General features: G+C 35.6%; 1 protein-coding gene across 1 annotated transcript; it reads right to left on the minus strand.

The window, feature by feature from the left end:
• Positions 1–730: 730 nt before the first annotated feature.
• On the minus strand, positions 731–14,851 carry LOC148115545 (uncharacterized). The gene is made up of 2 exons (XM_087885170.1): positions 14,739–14,851; positions 731–1,541 (listed from the first exon to the last, which is right to left on the minus strand). The coding sequence occupies exons 1-2, from the start codon at positions 14,849–14,851 to the stop codon at positions 731–733; spliced, it is 924 nt and encodes a 307-aa protein (XP_087741296.1).
• Positions 14,852–15,876: the final 1,025 nt, after the last annotated feature.

Consider the following 15,876-nt stretch of genomic DNA (forward strand, 5'->3'; position numbering starts at 1 on the left):
TATGAAATCAATCCTGGAAAGGGATTGATGTCTGTCAGAAAAAAAAGTAAAATCCTATTCTTTTGGATTTTGGATATCTCTCAACTCCATATCAACCATCATGTCAAAAAAAGATTTGGGCAGTCTTGCACGTTTTTGGATATTTTGAAGTAATCCTTTTTTGTCCTTTTGAGTGTCCAGTAGTCCATTCCAATCACCCATTAATATACACGATTTATAATCCTATTGTATTATTTTGGTATGCAAAAACTTGTAGAATTTTTCTTGCTGTTGATTGGGAGCATATACTCCAATTAAAAGTGTTTTCTTCCTCTCTATTCAAAGTTCAATTGCAATATATCTTCCTTGAGCATCTGCCTCAATTAATTTAGCTGTTAAATCTGTCCTTAGGTATATAACTATACCATTTTTCTTCTCTGGGGCAGATGCAACAAAGTGTGTTCCCAATCTTGAATTTATCAAATATTTTTGATCTGTCACTCTAATATGTGTTTCTTGCAGACAAATTATATCATTTTTAAATTGTTTCAGATAATGAAATATTTTCTTTCTCTTTTGTGGTGAATTTAAACCATTGACATTCCAAGTCAAAAATTTAGTTGCCATTCTTGGCACCTTGAAGCTTTAAAAGGGCCAGCTGAAGATTCTCCTGCACCTTTCTCTTCGGCCTTGCCCCCCCCTCCCCCACTACTTCTGTTTTTGTAGCTTCTTGAGCTTTCATTTGAGTTTGCTATATCTTTAAATCTTGTTCTTTTCGCTTTGCTGCTACACAGGTCTGCCTTTGTTCTTGTGGTTCTTCTCTTTTTTCTGCTACTTCCAAAGGTTGATCAGTACCAAAAAATTGCAACAAATCTTCTTCAATAAGCGAGGTCTCTCCTGCAGCTTGTGGCTGTTTACTTTCCTTCTGTCCCTGTATTGCCAGCTCTTCTTTTCTTCTCCTCATTTCCTGAGATGGTGGGCATCCAGCCTTTAATACATTAGTATAAAAATCTCTTGCCTTCCAAATTGTGTTAAGGAGATACCTTTCTCCCATATAATTCACCACCAGTCCAGCTGGAACATCCCATCTAAACTGAATCTGTCGATTTCTAAGTTCATCCACCAAGAAAGCAAACTCCTTTCTGCTTCTCAACATTTTTGGGGGAATTTCTTTCAGCACTAAAACCTCTTGTCCTTCAATTTGAAGTTTATTTTTATAGAAAGCTTGTAAAATTTCATTTCGGGTCCTCCTCGTTGTAAAGTAAATCACAATATCTCTTGGCAATTGATTCTGTCTGGCAAACCAGGAATTAACATTATATATTTTGTCAATTTGCAATGAGAGATCTGCTTGTTGCTCCCCAGTTATCTTTACAAAAGCCTCTACAAAGACCTCTCTCAAGTTCTCTCGATTGTGTTCTCTCAAACCTCTTACTCTCAGGGCAAATTCCATCGCTCTGTACTGTAACATCACCACTTCATCGTCTGCCCTATCCACCTTGGTCTGAACTTCATCCATTTTATTTTCCAAATTCAAATTGGACTGATTAATTTCTTCTAGTCTTCATCCAACAATTCAATGTGTTTTGCCAGACCCTGAACAGCTTTTATTTCATTGATTCCAAAGGAGGACCAAGATCATAGTCAATCTAAGAATTATAGGCCAATATTGCTTTTAAATACTGATTATAAGATTTTTGCTAAAATACTAGCAAATAGGTTAATGGTAATTATGCAACAAATGATTCATAATGACCAATCTGGATTTATAAGTGGGAGACAAATGAAAGGTAATGTAAGACAAATTGTAAACTTATTGTAATATCTGGAAAGGAACAACCAAGTCCCTGCAGCGCTTATCTTTTTGGATGTGGAGAAGGCATTTGATCAATTGAATTGGCAATTTTTATTGAAAATAATAGAAAAGATGCAGTTTGGAGAATACTTTACACAATCTATTAGGGCAATATATCAGAGACAAACAGCACAAATAATAATTAATGGTGGTTTAACAGAAACTTTTAAAATTGAAAAAGGAACAAGACAGGGATGCCCTTTATCACCATTATTGTTTATTTTAACTTTGGAACCATTACTAAATAAAATATTAGGGTCAAATAAAATAAAGGGAATTAAAATCAGACATTATGATTATAGATTAAGAGCATTTGCGGATGACTTGGTTGTTACTTTAACCCAACCAGTACAAGCAGTTACAGGCTTACTGGATATAATTACCCAATACGGTCAAATGTCTGGTTTTAAAATAAATAAACAAAAAACAAAGATAATAGCTAAAAATATGACGGTAAAGCAAAAAGAAGAACTAGAAAGACTAACAGGATTTGAAATAGTAAAAAAGGTTAAATATTTAGGGGTATATATTACAGCCTCAAATATAAAATTATATAAAAATAATTATGAATTGCTATGGCAAAAAATACAGAAAGAGATGGAGAATTGGGGAAAATTACAATTATCTTTGTTGGGGAGAATAGCAGCAATAAAAATGAATGTTTTACCTAGGTTTTTATTTTTGTTTCAAATGATACCAATACTTAAGAAAGATGATAATTTGAGGGAATGGCAGAAGGGTATTAATAAATTTGTTTGGGCAGGGAAAAGACCAAGAATAAAGTTAAAAATAATGCAAGATATAGGTGAAAGAGGAGGTCTTAAAATGCCTAATTTAAGATTATACTATGAAGCAGCTGTCCTAACAATAATCAGTGACTGGATTAATTCAACAGAAGAAAGAATATTGAATATTGAAGGATATGATTTGTTATATGGCTGGCATGCTTACTTATTATATGACAAAAAGGTGGATAAGATCTTTAAAAGCCATATGCTAAGTAATGCCTTGTTACGAGTTTGGAAGAAGTATCAATATAAGTTAAATTATAAAATACCTATATGGGCAATACCCAGACATGTGATAGAGAATATAAGTGTAGAACAAAAGCAAGAGGTGATTATCTATAAAGAGCTTCTTAAAATGGAAGGGGGTATATTGCAGTTAAAATCTATAAAGGCGTTAAAAGAAGAAAAAATAATTCAAACTTGGTTTCAGTATGGACAGTTGCAAGCTAGATCGAAAGAAGACCAGAGAATTGGTATCATGCAGAAGGAGGAAAATTTGGTAAAACAAATTAGAGATCAAGGTCAAATGCATATAAAAAGATTATATAATATACTGATAGAAATAGACTCAGAAACGGAATTAGTTAAGGATTGCATGATAAAATGGGCACAAAACATTCAGGAACCAATAATGATGGAAACTTGGGAAAAAATATGGGTTAGAAATGTAAAATTTACGCAAGCACAAAATTTAAGAGAAAATTTTTATAAAATGTTTTACAGATGGCATTTAGATCCTAAAAAGTTGGCTTGTATGTATCCGAATTTGCAATCTAAGTGTTGGAGATGTGATTGTGACGATGCTACTTATTATCATATATGGTGGACTGTAAAAAAGTTAAAGCATTTTGGATTAAAATATGGTGGATTATCCAAAATATTCTTAAAAAGAAGATAAAGTTTACTCCACAATTGTTTTTGTTGGGTATAATCACAGATTGTACGGTTATAGAGACTAAATTGATTTTAAATTTAATAACTGCAGCTAGACTTTTGGTGGCGCAATACTGGAAGAAGGAAGAATTGCCTACTATTGAAGAATGGACATTAAAAGTGGCAAATTTGGCAGAAATGGCGAAAATTTCAGCATACTTGAAAGATCATTCACAAGAAAGATATATATCGGAATGGAGAAGATGGATTGATTACATTCAAAACAAATATCGAACTAAAAAGTATCAAATAGCTTATGAATGAATAGAAAAGAGTATGTATATTTAGTTAAGTAAAAGGCAAGTTAAAGTCTCGAGGGGGGGATAGGAATCTGTAGTTAGTTAGTTTAGCTTAGCACATGATTGTTAATTGTTTTACCCTGTATTTTGTTCTGGGAAGTCGGGGGGAGGTGTGGGGGGGAGGAAGGGAGGGGGGAGAAGGGGAAATATTTGAAAAAAAATTTTTTTTTCTTTTTTGTAAAACTTTTCAATTTAAAAAAAAAAAAGATCCTGGTTTCCAGAATTGCATTATAGGATTATCACAAGAGAACATACCTTTTTCTGCTCTTTTCATAGCCTGTGTAAATTGTCTCTTGTACAGAGACAATACTATAAAACATAATATTTCCTTAATATTAGTAGCTCATCTTTGACAAATGATTTCCCACAAAGTCATTATTACTCACTTAAAGTTGTTTAATTAGTATGTCCTTCACACAATAGATCTGTAAATTTTGTGCCAGCTATTGAAATCTGACTTTTTCCAATGAGGTCACGCTCTTACTTAGTCTTTTATGATACAGGACCTAGCAATCAGCAGTTTAATACAAATTAACAGCTCACTTTTTAATAGATCTGCATTCCAATTCCCCTATGTTGATAATTGCAATAATTAATTCCCAGGGCTTTTCATATACATTTGATCAGAAACTTGGCATTTCCATTAGCATGGCAAAGAAAGAAGTTCACAGAGCAGATATGGCTCATTTGAAATATTACCATCAATAAAAACCTCATGATTGCTTGAGAAATATGATAAAAAATGGATATTAAGAATTTAATATCTAGTTAAATATGTTTTTAAGAGATCGGCAATACATTCAAACTAAAGTACCCTTTCTTTTTTAACCTTCAGGTCCTTTAACTAGCAAGAATATCATCTCCACCCCTCTCTTATATTCATGTATTTATTTAATGTGGATAAAGTACATGTTTTATCTTTTATTTCATATGAGCAATACAAGCCAAATTGCTAATGGTAAAGAGGATAAACTTGAGTTCCATTGATTTGTTAAATTCTTATGAAATAAGAGTACCAACTTGCTTAAAAAAATAATCTGTCCACCTGGTATCCTGCTACATGGAGGAGAAGAGAGGAGAGAAGAGGAGAGGAGAGGAAAACTCCCCTAAACTTATTTTTGTACAGATGAATAGAATGGTAGGAAGGAAGGGAAGGGAAGGGAAGGGAAGGGAAGGAAGGGAAGGGAAGGGTGGCTTAGTATATGTTTGTGTGTTTATCAGGGGTGAAATGCTCCCGGTTCGGATCGGATCGCCCAATCCGGTAGCGATGGAGGCGGGTGGTTCGGAGAACCGGTAGCAAAAATCCCTGCCCCCCCCCATACTCAGCTGAGCCGCACAATCATCAGAGGCTTTTTTTTTTTTTACTTTTAAAAGCATTTTTTCTACAACCTCTTTGGCTGAAAAAATTATTTTAAACATTCAGCTGTTTTTTTTCTTCTTTTAAAAGCCTCTGACGATCCAAGCTGAGTTGCCTGATTGGCAGAGGCATTTAAAAGAAAAAAAGCCTCTGCTGATCAGGCAACTCAGCTGGGATTGTCAGAGCCTTTTGAAAGCATTTTTTACAACCTCTTAGCCAAAGAGGTTGTAGAAAAAATGGCTTTAAAAGTAAAAAAAAAAAAAATTGGCCACGCCCACCCAGTCACATTACCCCACCACCACCAAGCCACCAAGCCACCAAGCCAAGCCCACAGAACTGGTAGTAACAAATTTATACCTCTCATTACCATTCTTCCTTTAAAAAAATCATCTTTTTTGCTCCATCCTGCATTTCCTTCTCTTGTTTAAATTTATATTTGCTTCTTAAACACTTCATGATTTTCTCCCCCTTCCTCTTGACCCATAAATTCTTCCATATATTTGTTTTGCAATTTGATTCTTTCTCACTCACAATATATTTCATTTGTCATTCACTTTTGCATTCAATTTATGTTGATTTGGCACCCATTCATTCTTTCTCTCATGTCTATTTGTTCCACTACACACATTTCATGCAGCATACTTTTGTGTTTCTTCTGATATAACCAATTCTCATTTCCTGATAACATGTGGGCAGAAGGACATTGACATATAGCTATTTTTTCTTATTTCAACAAACATTTATTCCTCACAACACATCCCGTACTGCTTATAACCACTACTTACTCAATTAATACAACAGCTAAAAGCACAACACAAAAGGAATAATTACAAATAACTACAGAGCCAACAAGCAAATGCGTAATAAAAGTTCAAGCAATGCAATATTGAATAAACAAAACAAATAATCCAACATTTTAACAAGAAAGGAGAGAGAGAATAAAGGTTGACACAGAAATAATCACATGTATAATTTAGTAAGAACAAAAATGTCTTGCGGCTTTATGTTTCATTCTTCTTTCAATCCCTTCCCCAACTTTCAGCCAGAGGAAAATTTAAGGCCAGGGTCTGACTAAAAGCTTGACAAATGAATGATTAAATACAAGGGAGATAATCATATTGTTTTACGGACACTGAATGTTATTTTTGTCTGTACTTTTTTTATCTTGGCTTGGGACTTTTTTTAAAAAAATGATTTTGAATTTTGATTTGAAAAAAAAAAGATCCCTTTTCTTAAATTGGAGCCTGACAAATCACTCACAGGTCAAAAGTGACCTTCATCCTCACAAACCATACATTCCTGAAACAAAGACAGCAATACTGTTGTGTTAATTTGGTGCTTCTCTTCGGATGTTGCCAGCTAAGGGATTACATACTCATTAACCAGCTGCATAGCTTTCCCAGAGAGCTCAAGCACAAGAGGGGAAAACTGCAAAAGTGTTTGAAATGCTGTGCCCTGATATACTACTAAGCCGCCGGGTTGTTGATGGCAGACTTATTAAATGCGGACTTCATGAAACAATCTGTCGCCTCCATGAGAGTGAGAAACACACTTCAACAGGGAGCCGAAAAGTGAAACCACATCCACACATAAACTTCTTCTGCCCTGATGAATTTCTTGTCATAGCAGTTGTTGACATTTCATAAAATTCCTCAGTGTCTCCAAAGACGCAGCTGGAGACTTCGCATCTTATTAGATAGTGGTTGAATGGCACAATAATTAAGCAAGTTTACAGGCTTGGATGGCATTCATTATTAAAGCTTTGACATTTTTAGTTCAGTCCCACAGTGAACTTTCAGAGTCAGTTTTTGTTGGGCATCTACAGAGGTGGGTTTTATTATAACTAAAGCAAGATAAGATGCACATTTGTTTAGAGCAGGGGTGGGCAACTGTGGCCCTTTTACAACCTGTGGACTTCAACTCCCAGAATTCCTGAGACAGCCAAGCTGGCTCAGGAATTTTGGGAGTTGAAGTCCACAGGTTTGTGGATTTCAATTGTTTAATCAATTAAAAATCAATTAAACAATTCAATTGTTTAAATGATGCCTACCACCTGCCTTGATAGCAATGGACAGAAAAATGAATGTTAGTGGTTAAAGGCATTTGTTATGACTAAGATAAAGGTAGCAGGAGTTTCCTAGAGCATAAAGTTTTTAAGTTTGAAAAAATACATATTTCTTCTCTTCTGTATTACCTTGAAAATTACTGAAATTCCATCCACAGAAATGTTCTGTGATTTCAGCAATTATTGTTTAGCATAAAGTAGGGACGTGGTGGCTCAGTGGCTAAGACACTGAGCTTGTCGATCAAAAGGTCGGCAGTTCAGCGGTTCAAATCCCTAGTGCCGCGTAACGGGGTGAGCTCCCATTACTTGTCTCAGCTTCTGCCAAACTAGCAGTTTGAAAGCAGATAAAAATGCAAGTAGAAAAATAGGGACCACCTTTGATTGGAAGGTAACAGCCTTTGGCGTTTAGTCATGCTGGCCAGATGACCACGGAGACATCTTCGGACAGCGCTGGCTCTTCAGCTTTGAAATGGAGATGAGCACCGCCCCCTAGAGTTGGGAATGACTAGCACACATGTGTGAGGGGAACCTTTACCTTTATAAAGTATTATAGAATACTTTTCATACATATTATTGTGCATTCTGTGTGTAGAGCAGATAGCTGACCTATCATCTTATTTTTTAAATACATTTGGACTTTCAATAATATAACTATGATGAATGTGTTAAAAATGGTATTTAACAATAATATTCTGGTGCTGGAAATATCTGCTTGATTAGATTACTTACCTGCCAGTAATATATTTCTGGTTTTTAATAAAAGTTAGTGAGACAGTTTGGTGCATTTATCCAGGCAGTCACCATGAGTCAACACCTACTCAAAGGGGAGGGGAGGGGAGGAGAGGGGAGGAAACATTCAACATCAACATACCTTATTAAAGATGTGGTTCAAACAATTGAATCAGCTGGGTGAGCGGGAAGAAATCACTATAAAATTGAAAGGATAAATCAGATATATCAATTGATAAGAGATGTAGGATGTTGCCTCATTCTGAGACAAAATATATATTTTGGCAGATGCAGATCAAAATTAATATTGTCTAGACATATTTAGACTGTACAAGATGAATAATAGGTGCAACGGTGGGGAAATTAAAAATAGCTGCATATTAAAAATAGCGTAGGCGCTATTTCTCAACACAAAACCAAAACAATGGGGCTACATACACTTACATGAACATGTTAATCTGAGTCTTACCTGAAAAAAAAAATCCTCACTTTTCATTTGTTTGTAAATCCCCAAATTAGTAAAATTTGGGGACCACACGTGATCGACTTACAACAGTTCATTTAGTGATTGTTCAAAGTTACAACATCATTGAAAAAAAGTGACTTACGCCCGTTTTTCACACTTATGATCATTGCAGCATCCCCATGGTCATGTGATCCAAATTCAGATGCTTGGCAACTGACCCATATTTATGATGGTTGCACTGTCCCGAGACATGTGATCACCTTTTGAGACCTTGTAGCAAGCAGTCAATGGGGAAGCCAGATTCACTTAACAATCGTACGACTAGCTTAACAACTGCAGCGATTCACTTAATAACTGTGGAAAGAAAGGTGGTAAAATGGGACAAAGCTCACTTAACAAGTGTCTCACTTAGCAACATAAATTTTGGGCTCAACTGTAATCATAAATTGAGGACTACCTGCAGTAAGTCTCTTTGGAATTTTGAGATCACAATGAGAGTATTCTCAAAAATTGCAGGCCATGGGCTGTTTTACCTATTCATAAAGTAGTTGTTACGATAAGCATAGTCAGATTCAAAACTCTCAAATATCAGAAAACACCATGCTGAAGTTTCTCCTCTTCTTTTTTGCTAGTTCCTTGGACCGCGTTTGTTCAGCTCAGCTTTGTTATTTTTATGGACAGATGATGATACTTCCAAACAAAGTACTGTGGTGCTGACATTCATGATTCTAGAGTATATTTCATCATTCCTTCCAAGAAATGTGAATATTTCTTCAGAGAAGTATTCAAAATAATTATCTGTGGGGGCATCTAAAGAAATTAATGTCATTGCTGGGAAATATATTTAATCTGAGACAGCATTTGACTCTTAATATGTCTACTAAAATAAATCTCAATGAGTTTGATATGATTTCTCCTCAATAAATAGTTGTGGACTGAGTCATTTGCGCATAACAAGTGAAAATGACATCTCATGTTGCTTTAACTAGTTTTGAATGAAACACTGATGAATGTTAAGGATGCTAAAAAAATTCTAAGAGCTATGGCAACCTGTGAGAGATAGTAGAACTTCCAGAGTCATAAGGAGAACACTTTATATATCAAATGAACAGAGTTAATGAGCATGGATTATATGCCACAAGATTCTGTTATTTTATCTGCAGCAGAGAAATAGCTCTGAAAATTATGACTACTGATATTAATTTTCAAGGAAATCCAAGCAAATGAGCCATTATCTCAATTCCATAGCCAGGAGTCACTCATCCTATCTCCCTCTTGTGCCTAATATTCCATAATATTACAAAGATGACAATTTAATGCATTAGTAATGTAGACTAATTATAAACAATCTCATTCCTTGGCTCCAAGTCCTAATGGTTTGGAAAGCTTTTTATTGCTTTATAGAAGAAAATATTCATTTTGCATGAATAAAAAGATGCCACAGAAGAAAAGTGGTTATGATGATTAGCCCAAAATTATCTTTCCCTCCCTCCCTCCCTCTCAAATAGACAGAAACATACACACACACATGCATACATACATACACACACACACACACACACACACACACACATACATGCATATATACATATACTGTATCTCCACAGCAAGTGTATCTTAATCTAGGATTTACACAGACTTCTGTAAAGCTTTTGATTCAGTGGTACACGACAAATTACTTCTAAAATTAAAATCCTATGACATTTCTGGACTCCTACATAAATGGATAGCTGCCTTCCTGTCAAACAGACAACAAGCGGTCAAAATAGGAAGCGCTCTATCAAATCCTGTACATGTTAATAGCGGTGTTCCCCAAGGCAGTGTCTTAGGTCCAACACTCTTCATACTTTACATAAATGACCTTTGTGATCATATTAAAAGCAACTGTGTTCTCTTCGCTGATGATGTTAAACTATTCAACACCACTGACAATGCAACTACCCTTCAAAAAGACCTTGACTATGTGTCAGATTGTTCTAACAAGTGGCAACTTCAAATATTAACCAACAAATGCTCTGTCTTGCACACTGGCAAAAAAAATCAAAACATAAAATACAAATTAGATGGACATGACCTTGCAGATGACCCTCACTCTGTCAAGGACCTTGGAGTATTCATTTCTAAAGATCTAAGTGCCCGAGCCCACTGTAACAACATTGCCAAAAAGGCATTAAGAGTTGTTAACCTAATCTTGCATAGCTTCTTCTCTGGTAATGTTGTACTACTAACTAGAGCATACAAAACATTGGCTAGACCAATTCTTGAATATAGCTCATCTGTCTGGAACCCGCACTGCATATCGGACATAAATACAATCGAGAGAGTCAGAGATATTTTATGAGAAGAGTCCTCCATTCCTATAACCGCAATAAAATACATTATGCCACCAGACTTCAAATTTTGGGCTTAGACAATTTAGAACTACACCGACTTCAGTCTGACCTAAGCATAGTACATAAAATTATCTGCCACAATGTACTTCCTGTCAATGACTACTTCAGCTTCAACCACAACAATACACGAGCAAATAATAGATACAAACTCAAGGTAAACATTTCCAAACTCGATTGCAGAAAATATGACTTCAGTAACAGAGTGGTCAATGCCTGGAATGCACTACCTGACTCTGTAGTTTCTTCCCCAAACCCCCAAAGCTTTAACCTTAGACCGTCTACTGTTGACCTCACCCCATTCCTTAGAGGTTTGTAAGGGGTGTGCATAAGTGCACCAGCGTGCCTACCATCCCTGTCCTAATATTCCTTTTTTACTTTCATGTATTTAGATTATGTTTATACTTTTACCTGTTATCTTATATATGCTTGACAAATAAATTTATGATTATGATTTGGCTTGTCCTAGTTTAAAACCTCTTACACATCATCTATTTAATGAAATGTTAAGTCTAGTATTGACAGGGAATTATTTTGACCAATGACTCTTTCACTATTAAGACAAATACTTCAGGGGTGGGTTCTATTAACCTTTACTATTGGTTTGCAATGGGGCCGCACGCATGCGCTTCGCTCACATGCACTTCTGCGTGTGCACAGAAGCTTCTGCACATGCACAGAAGCTTAAGCGCATGTGCAGATCATCATTTATGATGTCCGGGCTGGTGAGAGGAGCCTCCTGCCAATTTTACTATCGGTTCTATAGAACCGGACAGAACTGGGAGCAACCCATCACTGAAATGCTTATAGTTTCAGTTTGGGTTTGAGATATTTAAGTATGGCTTCTTCCTATTTTTTTTTTCCAAAGTGATAAATTTCTCTGATTTGAATCCATGCAACAAGAAGACCTCAATATGCTCTTAGAATAAATAAGAATAAATTTGTAATCTGTTTTATTTAACTGCTTGATTATTTAGTCTAGTTGTCACAGAAAGACTAAAAGCAGTTTATAAATGCAAACATGAAAGCTGCTGTGTTAGATATAGTCTACCATGCTATCTTTAAACTCCAGACTGTAGACAGTTGTCTATATTTATTTATTTATTTATTTATTTATTTATTTATTTATTTATTTATTTATTTATCAAATTTCTATACTGCCCTACTCCCGAAGGACTCAGGGCGGTGAACAGCCAAGATAAAATACAGATAATACAAATATTAAAAATCCCTTAAAAGTATTAAATATTTTGGCCGAAACACAGATTAAAACACCCAATTTATAATAGACAAAACTGTTGCTCTTCTTTCTTGATAATTCCGTGAACTGTCAGTCTACTAATATTATATCCAAGGACATAGCCAACTGTTTTTTTGAGAGAAGGGTAGGTATTTTGTAAATCAATTTTTATTCACATTCCTCATGAAAATTAATTCTTTAAATTACATTCGGACCAGTAGATGACAATTCAAAATCTTGTGTTTTGACTTATCTTGACTGTTTTTTCAGTTTGATATAGATTGTTAGCTTTTAGTATTATCACCAATTGCCTATACACATAGGTATGTGAGTGCAGTTAGTCATACAACTTTGTAGAATGTTTTACAGTACAGTACTTACAACTTACAACATTCAATTCTTTATCTGTCTCATCTATTGTATATGTAGGGAGTTGAAGCTGTTTATTTTTATTTTTTAAACTTCAATCTGCACAAATGATTGATGGGTAGTTGGAGTCGTGCAGTTGTTATGTTCTCTCTAGTGGCTGTGTTGAAGCTGCTGTATTAGGAAACAAATGTATAACATCTAAACATAAAGGCTCGGCTGGGTTGCCTCAGTTCAAAAAGAGGCATGATAGCAGCCACTTTAAATGGATTTCAAAATAGATGATTGATCTCAAATCTGCCCAAATAGTTTCTTTTAAAACAAGTTTGCTATGTTAGTTTTTCAAATTTATTTTATTCTTGTTTGTTTAAAGAAAGCCAGAGCCTTGGAACTCGGTGTTTGGCTATACTGCACTTTGCTCACCTAAAATGATGCAGGGAAAATAAAACTACAATGCATAACCTTGTAAATGCTTATAAAATATTTATTTGGGGAGTATGTTACACATCTGCAAATATGCCTAAAAGCTGTGTCTCATAAATATTCAGTTCTTGCAAATGAAGGTTGTTTTATCAGAAAAAATGGGACAGGAACTTCTGATAGTTTGGTAGCATGGAACATCCTTTATTTTCAGTCCCTGAAGATTGCATATTCATTTTGCTGCAATGCTTGAGATGACCTTTTTTTCATACATAATCCAGAAGGGTGGAAGGAGACACACCCATATCTTCTTTTTGTGCGCCTCTTATGTTTACATTTGGAAAGTCTGACTATTTCCCCCGTGACAAGAAAGACTTTAGGCAGTTTTACTTTTCCATTATATTTCTTCCTGATATTACACTTCTGTCTCTAAGAGACCCCAAATTGCTTTTCAAATTACAATTACTGAATCAGGCATCAATAATAACAAAGAAATCAAAGAGAACTAGAACTCTTGAAGCAATTCCACATCCTGACTATTTAGCTTTTTATCATCTGTTTAGTATTTTCTATCAGGAAATGAAAAGATTGTTCCTTCTTTCATATCCTCCAGAGATCGTTAGCTCTTTATATGCATGAATTAATGTATGGCATGTTTGCCAACTACAGCTTTTCAGCCTATCTATTATAGAACATGTTTTACATAGGCAAAAGCTTATAAAAGACATCAAACTGCCAAAAAGAGGGCAGAAGAAATGAAGAAACACTTCGTTTTGCAAGTCCTATCATTGGTACATCTGCACAACATCTCCTTTCTTGATGAATGCAGTCAGGACTCTTTTCTGGGGGGGAACTATTTTGTATTCACATGATATAACACTACAAGGGGAGGGGCTATGTGGATCATTTGAAGGGATATTTCAGGGGTGAAATGCTACCGGTTTGGACCGGTTCAGCCAAACCAGTAGCAATGGTGGCGGATGGTTCGGAGAACCGGTAGTGATGGCAGCATGAGGCTCCGCCCACTTCCCAGTTGTCATTACTTCCTCGTTTTAAAGTAACCTGTTTTTTACCCTCTGCGCATGCGCAGAAGGGTTTGCGCATGCGCAGAGGGTCCATGCATGCACGTGACATGTGCACTTCCGAACTGGTAGGGAAGGTAAGTAGATTTCACCCCTGGGATATTTATAAAGTGATCAAAATGCCCGTAAGAAATCATTACTGGATTTATATTGAGTGAAGTGGCCTTGTAAATGCAGAAGTCCTCGAAGCAACATAGCACTTCACTCCGAGACTCCTGGCTTAATGGTTTCTTCCTTTCAACTCAAATTTCAAAACACATTCTCCCAAATGTTACAAGAAAAGAGCCTTTATAATCTGATTCCAAACTGGAATCTTATGCTCCAGCGGTTGATAGTTTTTAATTTCCTTAAAGTGTGTCCAACTTACAAAAAGATCCACGCTGGCATGTTTGGCTATAGCATGCCTGTGCTTCTGTGTTGCGATTAATAAAAATGTTTTTGAATATAGAACATTTTGTCTCTAACATTGGGGGGCACATTCAACACTGTTCATTTTTGTAAAGGCCTGTTTCGTTAGGAATTGACGAGGTGTCCTTTTGTAAGTCAAAATCAGAAACAATTCGTATATTGATATGTTGGGCAGAACTGAACATAAATGGTCAGTAGGAAGTGAATTTGGATGATTGTTTATAAAGGCAAACTATTTTAAGCTACAAACTACATGTTTTCTAGCTATCAAGTACAGTAGTTTCTAATAAATTAAGAACATTGGTGGGATTTTCATTACTTCTTTCATTATCTTAGCCACATTTTGGAAACTTTTGCTTACTCTTGATTTTTTTTTTTTACAAAGATAGTGAAGACAATATCATAGTATTCATTCTGTAGTGCCAAGACTGCATTTACTGAATGGGCAAGAGAGGAATCTTCCAAGGAGTCCATGCATTACTCCTTCCTTCTCAAACCCGTATTTACCCCTTGCACCTTCTTCCTCTCTAAATTTCCAATGTTATTGGCTATTATATCCTAAACAAACAGGCATTTACAGGTCCTTAAGCATCTCTGTTGTGGGGATTGAGGTGGTGTGGTTGTCACTTGGAATGCTGAACTAGATTGTCTTTGGCCTTTACCCAACAAGGTTTTTGTAATGTTGTCATGCTGCATAGTAAGATTGTTGCCCATTCTAGTAGGACAATTGGTTTGTGACTTTTGGGCTTTCATTGCTAAGTCTGCATGGGAAGTGGTCAAGAGGGGAATCTCAAATATGACAATATTACTGACTTTACTTCCATTCATGTAACAAAAAAGCCCCAGTAGCTGGACAACATGTCAATATCACCTCCAGCTTGGTGAAGCAGTAAAAGTTTTTTCTTGTTTATGTGTATTTTTCCCTTCCATGGTCATAGTAGTAAGACTTGCTATTCCATGCATTCCAAATATTGTGAGATATTTGTTCTAACATTGCTTGATTTGTTTTGAGAGCCAGTTTGGTCTAGTTGTTAAGGCACCAAACTAGAAACCAGGAGACTGGGAATTCCAGTCTCACCTTAGGTACGAAAGCCTAAGTCACTCTCTTTCTCTGCAAAACTCACCTCACTCTGTTGTTATTGTTGTAAGGGGAAAAGGTAGAGGAATGAATACTAGATATATTGTCGGCCTTGAGTTTTTTTATAAAAATAATAAAGGCAGGATTAAACCCCCCTAAAATAAGTAAGTAAATAAATAAATAAACATCATGTGAGTATGATATTATTCTTTTCTTAAGAGCTTGTTTGTACAGAAACGTTATCATTGTATAATTATTTTTAAAATATTGCTTCAAGAAATTTACCTATGTGAATGGAGTGCCAAATATTTAGAACACGTATTATAAATCATTGGGTTTCCCGTGGAGTACTGTCATATTGTTAGCTTTAATGTTCTGCAGTCTCTGATCTGAAATCAGTAAAGAGAAGATTATTTTGTCC

Source organism: Pantherophis guttatus, chromosome 2 (assembly GCF_059756535.1).
Source record: "Pantherophis guttatus breed Tessera chromosome 2, ASM5975653v1, whole genome shotgun sequence".
Lineage (NCBI taxonomy): Eukaryota > Metazoa > Chordata > Lepidosauria > Squamata > Colubridae > Pantherophis > Pantherophis guttatus.

Bases quoted from the DNA above. Each gene is read 5' to 3' on its own strand.
- LOC148115545 (XM_087885170.1), bottom strand. From the start codon at position 14,851: ATGGACTCCTTGGAAGATTCCTCTCTTGCCCATTCAGTAAATGCAGTC. The intron at 1,542-14,738 runs GTAAGCAAAAGT...TGTTGGATGAAG, and splicing joins GTAAAAAAAAAAAATCAAGA to ACTAGAAGAAATTAATCAGT.